The 14,725-nt window shown below is 42.2% G+C and overlaps 1 protein-coding gene across 12 annotated transcripts in view; it reads left to right on the top strand.

Annotated features, from left to right (window-relative positions):
- The window catches only part of gatad2ab (GATA zinc finger domain containing 2Ab), a 147,947-nt gene extending 140,523 nt beyond the window's left edge, over nt 1-7,424 (top strand). For all 12 annotated transcript variants that reach the window (XM_072594367.1, XM_072594364.1, XM_072594373.1 and 9 more), the window contains 2 exons: nt 1,017-1,200; nt 3,100-7,424. In XM_072594367.1, the coding sequence (XP_072450468.1) occupies nt 1,017-1,200; nt 3,100-3,233 (318 nt within the window). In that variant the 3' untranslated portion in view covers nt 3,234-7,424. The remainder of the gene's footprint in view (nt 1-1,016; nt 1,201-3,099) is intronic.
- Nucleotides 7,425-14,725: the final 7,301 nt, after the last annotated feature.

Below are 14,725 nucleotides of genomic sequence, written 5' to 3'. Positions count from 1 at the left end.
GCAGAAATGCTCATCACATTTACAAAGTATGTGCACATTCACTCCAAGTGCTGAATCATAAAGTCTATGGACTGAGAGCTGGAAAGTGGAATTAAGGTGGATAGCTGATTTGGCCAGCATAGATGGGGCAAGTAAGTGTTGTCCATTTTCTATGTTTCTATGTCTTGCGTGCTGTCTGAAGACTCCAGTGTTGACTGTCTTGCCCTGTTTGTGCTCAGACCTGCGACTATCTCTGCTGCGTGCCTAATGAGCAAAACCAGGGGAGATTAAAACTTATTGAGAAGGAAATTGATGAAACATGAAAGCTTCAGAAGGGGTTTAAGCAATTATGACTGAACTTAAAAGCAAGCTTTGAGTCTTTTAAACTGATTTTTCAAGTCTCGAATGATGGCCATGAATCCATTGCTGATTATCAGAAGAACCCATCCTGGGTCACTAATGTCCTTGAGAGAAGGACACTGCTGTCCTTCTTTGGTCTGACCTGTATGTGACTCCAGACCCACAGCAATGTGGTTAACTCTTAATGGCAATTAGGGATGGGCAATAAATGCTGGCCTAGCCAGTGATGTCCACATCTTGTGAGTGAACTTTTAAAAATTACTGAGATTTCTTCCCATCCAAGGATCAGAGTTCATTCAGAATAATTAGGTCTTATCTTTGTCAAAAGAAGCAATGCAGCTGACCACTCTAAAAGACAAACAAGAATTGTAATTTCATGAGGATCAGCTGTAGTTGGAGGTGAGTAATTGCAATTTTTGTGCAGCGAACTAAGTATTATCTTTGATGGTTAGGGCTGATGCAGAGCAAGGGGAGCTTAACTTTGTATCTAACCCGCCTTGTACTTGACCCGAGAGGTTTTCTACAGGCTGAACTAGTGTGCTCAAATGTGAGAACTCTTCAGTTCCAAAGTTCGTTATCTTTTGAGTACAGAATCCGTGTCAAGAAAGTGAATAATGATTGAATTTTAATGTTTCTTTTAGATGTGTAATAACGTGTGGTGAATTTAATTTATCCAGAGCTCTGGGCAGCTGTCTCGAGGGCCACAGTCAATTACAACTAACCCCCGAGGAGTGCTGCACACGTTTAGCCAATCGTCTCAACTGCAAAATGCTGCTCTTGTCAGCAGGCAAAATAAGCACACCGAGCGAGCTGGGAGCAAAGGCAACACCACCACCTGGAGGAAGCAGATTAGCAACACAGGTAGAACAGCAAGATATTCCATTTATTGTGCCTCTGTCTCTGTCTCTTGCTAGCAGACATTCTCAGTCTGCACACTTACTGTGTAAAACAATATGACAGCTTTAGGCTTTGCTTCAAACTGAGTAGACAGCAGGTTGCTTGAACCTACCCTGATGTCCAGCCTGACCTCTGTGGGGTGGAATGCAACAATTATTTGCATTTGCAGAGGATCTTCAACATAGTAAAGCATCCTAAAGGAGCTTCCCAGGAGCATTATTAGCCAGAGTTTGAAACTGAACCACCAACAGCTGAAGGAAAGAAAAACTCCATTAAAAGGGCAGAGTGTGACAGAGATGTAAAGGAATGAAACTGCACTTTCCAGTTGGTGAGAGCAAAGAAAGTGGGGGATTGACCAGGCCAAAAATTGGAGCAAGACCCAAAGTTCTTCAAGTGGAGGAAGTTACAGTTAGTGAGGGGAACACAAAATTAAATGGGGCAAATATTGACATGCAGGGAAAAGCTGAGAATGCTGGAAATCAGTGAAGTCCTAGTCTGGCAACGCACAGTGAAGTATTAATTAATTAATCATCCAGACTGACTCCCAATACTGAGGAGACAGATTCATCAGCTCTGTTTAAGCTAATTGTAGCGACTTGGCTGGTGTTGAATTCCATGCTGTGTCAGCATGTGTATTCTTTGTCAGTATCCCTATAATTTGCTGTCTCTTGCTTCTCCCTCTTTGTGTCCACTGCTCCCTGCTGCTGCTGTTTCCTCATCTTTTTGTCTGATCAAGTCTCTATATATTTTGTTCCTTTCCTAGAGTAATTTATTTTTCTTGTGATTTTGCATGTTTTTAATGATAATTTCACTGCTGTCTGCTTTTAATATATTCAGGATACATGTCCAAGCTGTGTTGTGTTCTGTGGGACAGGTTTTCTTTGCATTTCCCCAGCTTGATCTTAATGTAACCATGAGCCTTGTATTTCATCAAATTCCTACAGTATGGAAACAGGCCATTTAATCTAACAAGTCCACACTGACCCTCCAAACACCATCCTACCCTATCCCTGCATTCCCCATGGCTAACCCACCTAGCCTACACATCTCTAGGCACTAGCATGGACAATCTACCTAGCCTGTGGGAGGAAACCCATGTAGACACTGGGATAATGTGCAAACTCCACACTGACCATTACCCAAGGTTGGAATTGAACCCAGGTCCCAGGCACTGTTAAGGCAGCAGCGGTAAGCACCGAACCACTATGCTGCCTCATTTCTGGGTGCTGTTTACTCAAGTTTGTAGTATGAGTTATCCGAGGGAAATGAGTGTGGTGAAGAGTAGCTTGCTGTGTGCTATACTTCATAAAGGCCTGTATGGAACATTGCTGGGGAGGTTGTCAAACATAACTAAATACTTACTTTCTTTCAAAACAATCATGCATTGCCCAATTTGGATTAAAATTAAATTTAACAAGATTCCCAGAAAGTTGCTTTACAGATCCTCCAATCCGTTGCAGTACACCTCCCAGCATTTATTTCCGTGAGTATTCCCTCTCCCAGGTCTGAGAAATGATACAGGAAGTATCATTATGTCGTAGCTGTCATGCATTTTAAATTATTTAATTTGGTGCAGGCAGCTGCTTCATAATCTAATCTAGAATGCTTCAGAAAATGTGCATTGAGCACAAGCTAGGGTTGAATTTGAACTTTGAGACCTGAAAAGGTGAAAGCATTTGTTATGGTCAAGATTGATAGTTGATGGGAAACAAGGTAATGGTGGAGTGGGGATTGGTAACTCCAGTATGCCAGCTTCCAGTCAGACATGCACAATTTGGGATCAGCTCATCAGATTCTGTCAATAATTCTGAGAATATTGTTTGTTTTGGTGCAGTGAGTAAGTTTTGCTACTTTCAATTTTAGGGGTTACAATGGCATACGTTAGCCCGAATCTTTCGATGCACAAGACAACTTCAGCCGTGGAACGTCAGCGCGAGTACCTGCTGGACATGATCCCTTCACGATCTATCAGCCAGTCGGCCACCACATGGAAATAAATTGGGATGGGGGTTGGGGGGAGGGAGAGGGAGGGAGGGAAATAGCTCCGAGAGACAACCGCCAAAACCTTGCACCCCTCTTTACTGCTAACATGCAGTCCAACAGTCAGAGGGGTGTGGGGCCCGCGTCAACCCAGCAACCCAGCCATTTTCCCATAGCTCTGTTCAGATGAAATCTGGATTTCTTTGCCTTTTGGACACTTCTTACACAATGTATAAGGAAAATTACAACATGTGACTATTAGGAATGAGTATTCATTTTGTTGGATTATAATGAAAATTGTATGGGGAAATGAGAATTTTTTTTACTTGCTCTTTCTCAGTGTGTGTGCGTGCGTGCGTATGGGAGTGCGTGCCTGTATGTGTAAATGAGTGTGTGCCTGTGTGAGCGTGTGCCATTGTTTCTCGCCTTCATAGTATAAAGGACTGCACCATAGGTCTCAAGTTCTACATTAGCTGCATAGTTTTGTTTAGGGATTTTCTCTTTCTTTATCATGTCCGCAAACATAAGTGTCAATCATTCTGAGGGGTGAAGTTGAGAAGAGGGCTTTTGAGTCAGTTACAGTTGTGACAATTTGGAGCGTTGCATTTTTAAGAACAGATTTGAGATGCAGACTGGGCAATGTTGAAGGATCACGAACTAGTGTTGTCCAAAGTATGAGGACTCTACCTACAATGATATATGTTTGTGGCTTCTACTCTTCCATTCCTAAAGTGTTCTTGTTTAATTGCTTTGAAGCAAACAGTGATTTCTCTGCAGATTCCAACGCCCCTCTGCACCTTGCCCACTTGCAACCCAAGCTTTAAATGGGGGTTTCCTTTTACAGCAAAAATTAAAGTTTGGCTGAAAAAAGTAAGTGGCTATGCACAACGTTGTTAGAGGATGTGCAATGATGCTGGTAATTTCTAGTGTGTGTTTCCTGGCTGTCCCACAACTCACTTTCCATCAGTAATAGTAATCAAGTAACTCCTCCTGCCCTTTCACAAATCCCAACAAACGCACATTGAACGTAACTCAATTTGCAAGCAACATATTTAACACTGGGAATAGATGGGTAACCTAAGACACGGGTCATTTTCTATTGCTTTGAGTGGAGAACTTATTTCAACAAAGGTTTTGTGTGTTTTTGTTTGCAAGTTCAACATGAAGTTACTCACTGGTGAACAAGCTACCCTTGAATGTCATTTCCATTCAAGTCAGGGATATGACCTCAGCACTGACATTCCTTCATTTTGCTGAAGAGACTTCAGGAAGGGAGGGGTTTTTTTTCTGCTCTCTTTCTCCCCCACCACCTTTGTTGTGGGTCTAATGCTGTTTGGAAGCCTCCACATTGGAGTTCTTGATTAATTATCCCATTAGTATCAATCTTATGGCAGATCTAGTTCCCATGTTCCTGATGCTGATTTTTTTTTTGTGTGTCTGGATCTCTGTTCCATAATTATTAGAGGGTCAGGGATAGATTTTTCTCTTATTATACACATACATTGAACCTCACTACAGGATGGTGCTCTTGCATTTTACTCCCAGTCTATTTGAGACAGGTGCCCTTACCTGAATGCTGCAGTGCTGTAGTGAAAGATAAGCCATGCATTTATGTTTAGAAAGGGGCAGGCAGGCAGATAGAAGTGGGTTGAAGCGATTTGATCATGAGCACGTTGTTGCTTGAAGCTAGAGCTGGGAAGAGATAGACGTGATAGAAAAAGCACAAACGTCCACAGTGTTAAACTGTGCCCAAGCAAGTAAATGTTCTGTTTTGAACTCTGAGAAACTGGAATTGGCACTGTTATTTTAACTCATTTGCTTCACCTTCCAGTGCGAATAATTTCCTCCTTCATTTAGGGAGATTTTTATTTCCCCTCCTTTTTTGTTATTTAATTAGCCATTTGGAAGCCATTGAAAAGATTTTGCCAGTTATCTCTGTTTTTCTCCTGTAAATCTTAAGGGCTCTCTTGAACAAGAAATTTAATATCACCAGGGTAATATTGTTGAGTGGAGTTGGATCACTGCAAAGTGTGACGTTGTAATTTTCAGAGATCCCGATATTTGCATCTGATCAGATCCCCATCTTGGAAATGGGTCAAAAGAGAATGTTTCCAATTTAATAATGTGCATAAAGGTAAGAGCTTATGCACTATAAGGGACAACAGAGACTTAGTGAGTGTACCAGTATGCCATAGAACAGTATTTACCAGTTCAGTCTTTGTTGATCTCATCAGATGAGAGCACTAAGAAGTGCCGTGGAAGTGCTTCCCTCTGCCTTTCTGTCCCTTAAGTTTGGAAAAAAGTTTACCAAAGTTCATGCTGCTGCTGGTCATCAAGTGACTCCAATTTGGAATTCCAATTACATGTATGGAAGAGGGTAGTGGGATTTGTATGGATCCAAGTCCCAGCGAAACGGGGTAATGAGGAGGCTTTCACACTGGTCACTGCTCCAGATTGTCTCCTGTATACTGTTTCTGTGTTACTACCAAAATAATTAATCCCCCTCTTTTTCAAAGAAGCAGTTGCCTGGATATATTGACAAGTGTCTTTTAGTATGTGTTTTTTTTCGTTTGGAATGACGGGGCTGCTGGAAGGATGGGTGGATTGCTGGCAAATTAATCGGTTTTGTAACATATTGGGTGGAGCTGGGTAATTGAAAGTTATCTCGGAGACTCAGGTTCTCTGTTGCAATGTACATAACTGAAGTTATTTTTTTGTTGTAGAAGTTTGAGTTTGTTGCGATCTTTATTGGATCTTTCTGCAGGTTGACGTTCACTATTCAGGGTGGATTTTAGACTTGGAGTTGGAGCAGAAAATGGCCCCGACTCTAATCCACCTGGAGGTTGGGTTAGACTGTGTGATGGCTTTTTAAAAAAAATTGTCCCCAATTCTCTCTCCCTCTTCTGTCCTCACTGCCCAGCCTGCTTTCTAGGTAGAGTTGAGCTCTGCTGACTCTGCTCATGGCCCATTAAACAATAGAAGAGGCACTTCTGTCCTTGAGTTGGTTCCATTGTCCTCGCTCCACTTCCTCCTCTAGCTGTTTACGTTCTGAAATTGGTTGCATCCTACTTGTTTTGAAGAACCAAGCCCAATGTATTAAGTTTATGTAATGCTTTATAAATGGCAAACTGTGTGCCCTGTACCTTTTGCTCTTTCTCTTTCATTGGGTAATCCCTTAAGTCTAGGATTGAGAACTCGAGAATAGAAGGCAAAAATGTGCTTCACGATGGAGTGGGTTGATAACTTCAACTTGTCCACCATCCCATATTGGGACCCCCCCCTCTTCCTGCTCCCCTTTTCCCCTGTCTGGGAAAGAGAGGGAGGGAGATGCAGGTGCAAGGCTGTGATCTCTGGAACCTGGGTTCAGATTGAACCCCACTTGGGATGGAAGTTGTCTCTTGTCCAGTGACTCTTGTGTTAATTTGGGGGCATGCTCAATCCATGTAGTTCCCTGTGGGAATAGGCCTCCTCACACATGTGTTTGGACCATCTGGTCAGGTAAGGTCATTGTCTTTTGTTTTTGGTTTTATAGGGAGAGGGACAGGTAACCATGTTTGACAATACTTTTATATTTTGAAAGAAATGTAGATCGTTGTGCCTCTTTTGAACGATCAGTAACAAATTGATACCAAATAAAGTGCCCAGCTTCACTGCAACAGCAAGCGTTTGGGTTGCAGGCTGATCAGAAACCTATAACATCCATCTTCCTCCTCATGCCCATTCCAACTCTCTCCTCCCTTTCCTTCCGCAAAATTAGTTGTTGAAGTAAAGGGGAGGGGGAGCAGGAGCAGAGCAACTGACAGTTTATAGAATGAATGCAAACATCCCAGAAACCTCAAGCACATATTGTCTGAAAGCAGAAACAGTTTTCACGTGGGAGCAACTCTATACATGGAAATTACTGCAGATTTCACAGAAAACCTGCTCCATGCAAAAGGACTTTTATCTCCACTTTGCATTGTCAGCAAATTATATTCCAGCTGACTGAAGTCACAAGAGTTGATGCAGACCTATTGGTTACCTTCTGGACCTTCCATTTACTGTGACTATAGCCTTTAATAGAAAGAAATTTCAAAGATATTGCTCGAGATGCCCGTTCCCACTGAAGTTCTGCTGGGAAATTTAAATCCATGCTTGAAATGGATATTGTATATTGTAATGTGAGGGATTTTTAGCATTTGAATGACAAATAAACAGGACAAACAACATTGTGGCACCACTGTCTGTTCCATCATGGTGTTTGTTTTATTCTTTTTGGACATCTATACGTCTACAATATGAGGATATCAGCGATGAATGAAGATGCTCCCATTTTCAACACTTGGCATCACGTACACTCAGGTAAGCTGCACTTTAGGTGCACAAAGTAAAATTCACTTGAAGTGTCCGATCAGAATCTCCTTATAAAGCTAAATGCAGAATAAAATTCACTTTGCACTGGTCCCATAAAATGGTTCCAGGGTTGGAGCAGGGTGAAACTTGCTCTACTTTGATGAGGCTGGATCTGGTATCCAACAGGTTTCATTGATGTTATGAAAAGGTGGAGGGCTATGCAGGGGTTTGCTGGATGCCAGAGACAATGGTGGGGGTGAGAATTATGTGGAGTGAGATTTCTGAAAGAGGAAGCCATGAAAGAAAAATGAAGACATTAAAGTATGAAGCCTTGAGGGAGAACTAGCTAACAATCAGTAAAGACAGAAGCTGTTTGGCTCTGAACCTTTTGAAGATTTTACCCTTCTATCGTGTCCACCTCTTGGTGCTGAGCAGTTAGGCCTTTGCAATCTCATGCGGGCACCTGTCATTTTGGTCATTGTGGAGCACTAAAGAATGCTGCTTAAATCTTCCATGTAAATATTGTTTGCAATGGTGTGTAATCTGTAACAGGGCCATTAAATAGAATCATTGAGTCATACAGCACTGAAACAGGCCCTTCAGTCCAACCAGTCTGCACCAACCATGTCCCCAAACTAAACTAGCCCCACCTGCCTGCTCTTGGTTCATATCCCTCCAAACCTTTCTTATTAATGTACTTACCCAAATGTCTTTTACGTGTTGTAACTGTACCTGCTTCTACCTCTCCCTCATAAAGTTCATTCCACACACACATTCTCTGTTCAAAAATTGCCCTGAGTCTTGAAATCCCTCACCTCAGGGAAAAAACACCTGCCAGTATTCACCTTATCTATACCCCTCATACTTTCATAAACCTCCACTCCAGTCTTGTCTACACCCAGTCAGCCTGTCAATATTCACACCTGTTCACTAAGGGGGAGGAAGGCTTACGTTGAGTAGAAACTAACTGTAGCAGCTGTGTATGTACCAGCTTTGGAGCCATGTTCACAATTTCTGGTTACTGCCGATTTATTACTTGCTATGTGCAAATGAGTTACCAGATTTTGTTTTTATTCTTTCATGAAATGGCTGCGCCTGTCCACCTTGAGTCACCGCCTGCCTCATTTCAGTCCACCTGGCACAGTTATATCCACAATCTGTCCAGTTTTGTCCCTTTCTGGCACCTCTGTAATGTTTTGGAACAGCTAAATGCCTGGCGAGGCCATTTATATGACACTTGAGCACAGGACCTGGGGTGGGAGTTTGTTTGGACTCAGTAATCAGGGCTAATGCCTTTAGGGGGCTATCTGCCCAGGTCAAGCATGGGGCAGGGATCCTGGCCAAGAGCAACACCAGGGTGTGAGATTTCTGGTTGTGGTCCAGGGTAAGGGGCTCAGAGTCTGGTGTTACCTACAAGCCGAACTAAGGAAGGATGGCAGATGTCCTTCCCTAAAGAGGCATTAATGAACCAAACAGGTTTTTCTGACAGTCGGTGGTAATTTCCTGGAGCCATTGCTGAGACAACCTCTCACATCCAGATTTATTTTATCCATCAACTGAATTTCACCAGACACAATGGGGTTTGGCCTCAGTCTGCTGATAAGTAAGGGTGGAATTGGTGCATGATTAATTGGCCTGGCAGTTGGCTTTTGTTGAAGTCGCAACAAATCTGCTTTCGCAAGTCTCAGTTGTAAACTATTCTAAGCAATGACTTTAAACTGGTTACAGTAAATTTGACTGCATGGTTGCTGCTAACTAATTGGCATTTCAGAGCATGCTTGTTACTAGCCCCAAAGTTATATCTTGGAAGATCTTTAACTACCAGTACTCCTTCCCAGAGTTGTGACTAATTCATCCCCACCAGTATCGTATCCCAGTGTTATACAGTGGCAGACCTGTCCCCACCAGTACTGTAGCCCAGTATTCTACAGTGCTGTATCCTAGTGTTTTACAGTGACAGGGACTAAGGGATAGTGAAAGACACATGAAGACTGCACATGCAGGGAGGGGAGTGGCTGCTGGCTCCCTGCAGCCTACACCAGGGACCTCAAAGCTATTGACTTTATGGAAAGCAGAGTGAGGTGGGTGCTGCATATCAACATTAAAGACGTGGTCCTGAAGAAGAGTCACAGGACCCAAAAACTTTAATTCTGTTTTCTCTCCTCAGATGCTGCGGACCTGATAGGTGCTTCAACAGTTTGTTTTTATGTGGGAGTGAATATTTTGCCTGTCTGACTGTTCCTCCACATATTTGGCTTGGAATGTGATTTTTGATTTGTTTTGCTTTGTTATAAAATACAATGAAAAGTTTTGTACAGTGTCATCACTCTCCAGCCTTGTCTTAAAACACACGAAAATAAACCAAATCACACAATACGAAGGCAAAAGAATGTAGAAATAAGAAAAAGTGTAACTTTTCTGTGCATTGTATTATGAAGACAAGGAGCCAAAAGTTATGGGGGTGGGGGGAGCAGTTGGGAGTGCAGACAGGGAAATGCAGTTGAGAACTGAACCAAATCAAATAGTGGAGCAGGCTCAAAGGGTCCAGCGTAACCCTAACTCCTACCTCTGCTCCTTTGTCCTAAGTCCCTATGTGGGTCACATCAGTGTGCAAAATACAAACAAGACCGATAGGCAGCAACTGTCCTTACGTATTGACCTAACATCCTAATAACAAGTTACTTGATCAATTAATGTATTTACAATTTCCAGGATCTTGTAATAGCTGCTTCCGACACAACAATGACACTCTGAAAGGTAATTATTTGGTTGTGAAGTATTTTGGGGGTAATCTGACAGACACAGTATAATTTTGTTTTTGTTCTTTCATTTGCAAAGCTTCAGGGAGCTTTGTGAGGAATGGATCTGAGGGCATAACCTGGAAGTAAACCTACAACTGTTATATTTCCTCTGCTGACGGCTAGACTGATCTAATTGTAGATTTTGGGTGTTGATGTGTTTGGGGCAGTGGGTGTGATATGGAGCCTTTAAGGGGTAGCAATCAATGTGATAGACTTTAAAATTCAGTGTGGAGAGCAACTCTGGTCTTGAGCCAATATCTTCAACTTAAGTAAAGCACTTGTAGGGGAGGCAATGACGTAGTGATATTATCACTGGGTTATCAATCCAGGGATCCAGGTTTGAATCCCACTGTGACAGAGGGTGGAATTTGAATTCAGTCTTTAAAAATCTGGAATTAATCCAATGCTGACTGTGAATCCATTACCAATTGTCAGAAAAACCCATCATGTTCATTAATGTCCTTTTGAGAAGGAAACTGCCATCCTTAGCCTGTCTGGTCTGCATGTGAATGCAGACCCACAGCACTCTGGTTAACTTGTTAACTGTCCTCTGGACAATTATGGATGGGGAATAATACTGCCTGGCCAACATTTACATTCTATGAGTGAATGTTTTTTAAAAAGGTATTAGGAAAGAGCTGTTTAAAGTGACCTGGGGAAATAGAATGAGCAAAATAATTTATGACCAGTGGCAGATATTTCATAACATTCAGAATAAAGAGGAGCCAATGAGAAGAACAAACCACCAGTGGTTAACAAAGGCAGATAGAGTAGCCATGCAAAGTGGTGAAAGCCAGTGGTAGAGCAGAGAATTGGGCTTTTCTTTTTAAGAAACCAGCAACAAATGACTCAAAGGCTCTGTATTGACTATAAAAGTAAATTCTCAATAATTTTTTTTTTAAAAGCCTTCCACTGGTAAATAAAAAGAGTAGCTAAAGTAAGTTTGGGACCCTTAGAAGATGCAGCTTGGGAATCTACGACAGGATGTAGGGAGAAATGTGTCCCAAGTTTGATGACCATACAAAAATAGGTAGAAGGACATGTTGTGACAACACCAAGACTCTGCAAAGGGATATGGACAGGTTGAGTGAATGGTTAAAAACTTGGCAAATGGATTTTAATGGAATCAAAAGGCAGACTATTATTTAAATCGAGGGCGACTCCAAAAAAAGTGCAGTGCAGAACAATTTGAGTGTTCCTGTGCATGAGATACACAAAGTGTGCAGATGCAGCAAGTAATTAAGCAGGCAAATAGAATTTTAACTTGCAAGGAGGGTGAAGTTTAAAATAGGGAAGTCTTGTTCTAACTACAGAATATTGTGAAGCCACACTTGGACTATTTTGGTCCCTATATTTAAGAAAAGATGTTCTGGCATCGGAGGCAGTTCAAAAGAGATTCACTTAGACTGATTCCTGGGGATGAAGTGTTTGACTTATTAAGAGCAGCTAAACAGGTTAGACAATCGTTCATTAGAATTTGGAAGAATGAGGGGTGATTTTATTGAAACGAAAAATTCTGAGGGGGCTTCGTCAGATCGATGGTGAGAAGATGTTTTCACTATTGGGGGAGTCTCGAACTGGGGGACATGATTGCAGAACAAAGAGACCCTCATTTAAAACCAAGCTGTAAAGGAATTCCTTCTGCCACATGGTAATGAATGTTTGGTATTTTCAATTCCAGGGAGTTCTGTGGGGCAATCACTGAAAGTGTTTAAAGTGGTAGATAAAGTTTTGAGATATCCAGAGGTTGAGGATGATGATGAATGAACTGTAATGGAAGAGGAGTTGAGGTCTATGGCAGTCTTGTGCTGAATGGCCTCCGAGTTGTTTTTTGAAGAGATGAGATTGAGAGGCCTTGTAGATGGATAGAATCTAAGGATGAAGTGAGAAGTTGATTTTAAGGGACGTGGTGAGTTGGTATGAATCAAGACGATGAGAAGGTGAACAATGAAACGCAATTCCTCTTTGAAACAAAACTTTTTTTTTAACCTTCAAGGCATAAAGACTCTTAATTTGTCTCAGATTGATGGGTACTAAACTGACCCAGTCTCATCTACAACACATCAGAAAACTTCTAGGCAGAAAATGGGTCAACCTCCTTCAGCTTGGGTTAACCAACACTGATCTCACTTTCTCGAAAAGATAAACCACATCCTTCACCATTGGCTGGATCGCTGGTTGGAAAATGAGAATTTATTGTCACACCTTTGTTTTGGAGAGGTAGTGACACACAAAACAGAGGCCCTGAAAAAGGCACTCTCTGTGACATCACGAGCTGACTGACACTGAAATTTTCACTCTGACCTCACCCACACAGCAACAAGTCCATTCATGTCCTGAGGTGTAGCCTTTCTGAGTGTGGCTGTGTGTATGTACCATCTCTGCCTCGTCACTTACAATTATGCTGAATTTCTTTGTTTTCTCACCCCGAATAAGCACTGTTTCTGAGATGTTCTCCCACCCACTGAATGTCCTCTCAATGGCTGAGCTTACAGTTTAGCTAGAAGCTGCACATCAGTTGTGTGCAACCTTAAACCTTTGAGTTTGAGGTGCAGGCAGGAGTTTACCAGGATAGCTGGCAGAAAGACTTTGCACTGATCACAGCTGGAAGTCAGTAAGGCACTCTGCAAACTGGATCCTGAAAGGTATGTCAGCAACAGTGAAGATGCAATGATGGGTTGAGTGTGAATGGCAGGTAAATGTTGGCAGCAGCAGCACTGTACAGTTGTGGCTTGAAAGGCTGGCAGTGTTTTTAATAGATGAGTAACACCAAAAATTGTCATTGATGCAATTTTGTTTTTATTGTGATTTTTGACTTCAACAGGGTGAGGGATGGGCATTTTAATTTTGCATACCCAGTATTAACAGCAATCAAGTACTAAAAGAGAGTAGTAAGGCTCCCACTGCATGGTCCACCTCAAACACTCCTGTAACAGGGACAGCGTGGGGTTAGATGCAGAGTAAAGCTGTCTCAACTCTATTAAACTGCAAGTTCCCATGACACACACTATTGATTACTCCCAGGATTGGTACAGCACAGGGTTAGGTCCAGAGTAAAGCACAGTCTTCCAATAAACACCAGGGCTATGTGCATTCTGTTAGATTAGGCTAGATCCAAAAGTCCTTAGTGTGGCTACACCATTGAACCTTTTCATGTACATGGATAAGCAAATTAATTTGCCCCTCTGCTCATCAATCAAGAACTGGGACTAAAAGATGAAATTAAGAAGTTAGGCTGCATAGATTAGAATTTGAGTACAAGATTGAGTTTTTAAAGTTTGTTCCTAAAACAAAGGCATTGATGGCAGGACCAACATTTGTTTGTCCCTCAAGAAGCTGGTGGTGAGGCATCTTCTTGAACTGCTGCAGTCTGTGTAGTGCAGGAAAACCCACAGCCAGCTGTCAGAGGAGTTGATGAGCGCAAACTTAAAGCTAGGTCATTTAAGTGTGTTGTCAGGAAGGATAATGTCACAAAATCAATTTTTGTTAGATGACAATATTAAGGAATTCAGTACCAAAGGGTATAGTTGAAGGCAAGATAAGATCATCCGTGATCAAATTAAATAGCAGAATAAGCTCGAGACTAGTTACTTCTATTTGTTCCTGTTCGCTACACAGTACCTGGTTGTGTGCATGAAGTAAAAAAAAAAGTTTGGTATCTGAAATAGGTCCACAAAGGTCAGTATCCTATCACCAAATCACCTTTTATTTACAATTACACTTTACATGACACTGACCCAACTAGTACAAAGCCATTCTGAGTGAACAGAACCTCTGACACCCCTTTTGTTTTATTTTATTAAACAATACAGTTTACAAAACAATTGACATTAACAGCTGTATACGGAGAAACAGCAAATTTCAAGGGAGCAGAGCAGCGAAGCCCCCATTCAACCAGCTTTCAGGGAGATGAGGACAAACGTCAGACCCTGACACTTTTTTTTTAGATTAGATTAGATTAGATTACTTACAATGTGGAAACAGGCCCTTCGGCCCAACAAGTCCACACCGCCCCGCCGAAGTGCAACCTACCCATACCCCTACATTTACCCCTTACCAAACACTACGGGCAATTTAGCATGGCCAACTCACCTGACCTGCACATCTTTAGACTGTGGGAGGAAACCGGAGCACCCGGAGGAAACCCACGCTGACATGGGGAGGACGTGTAAACTCCACACAGTCAGTCGCCTGAGGCGGGAATTGAACCCGGGTCTCTGGCGCAGTGAGGCAGCAGTGCTAACCACTGTGCCGCCCATTTTTTTTGTGTACAAATCTTTATTCAATTTCCACCACCAGGAAGAAAAGAAACACCCAAGTGGCCAAAGATGACACTCCTATTTCCTTTTTTTGCAGTCCTTGACACTGCTCCAGCT

This window comes from Chiloscyllium punctatum, chromosome 24 (genome assembly GCF_047496795.1).
Source record: "Chiloscyllium punctatum isolate Juve2018m chromosome 24, sChiPun1.3, whole genome shotgun sequence".
In the NCBI taxonomy this organism is placed as follows: Eukaryota; Metazoa; Chordata; class Chondrichthyes; order Orectolobiformes; family Hemiscylliidae; genus Chiloscyllium; species Chiloscyllium punctatum.
The sequence above is the reverse complement of the archived record's forward strand: the minus strand, read 5'-3'. Positions and strand labels throughout refer to the sequence as shown.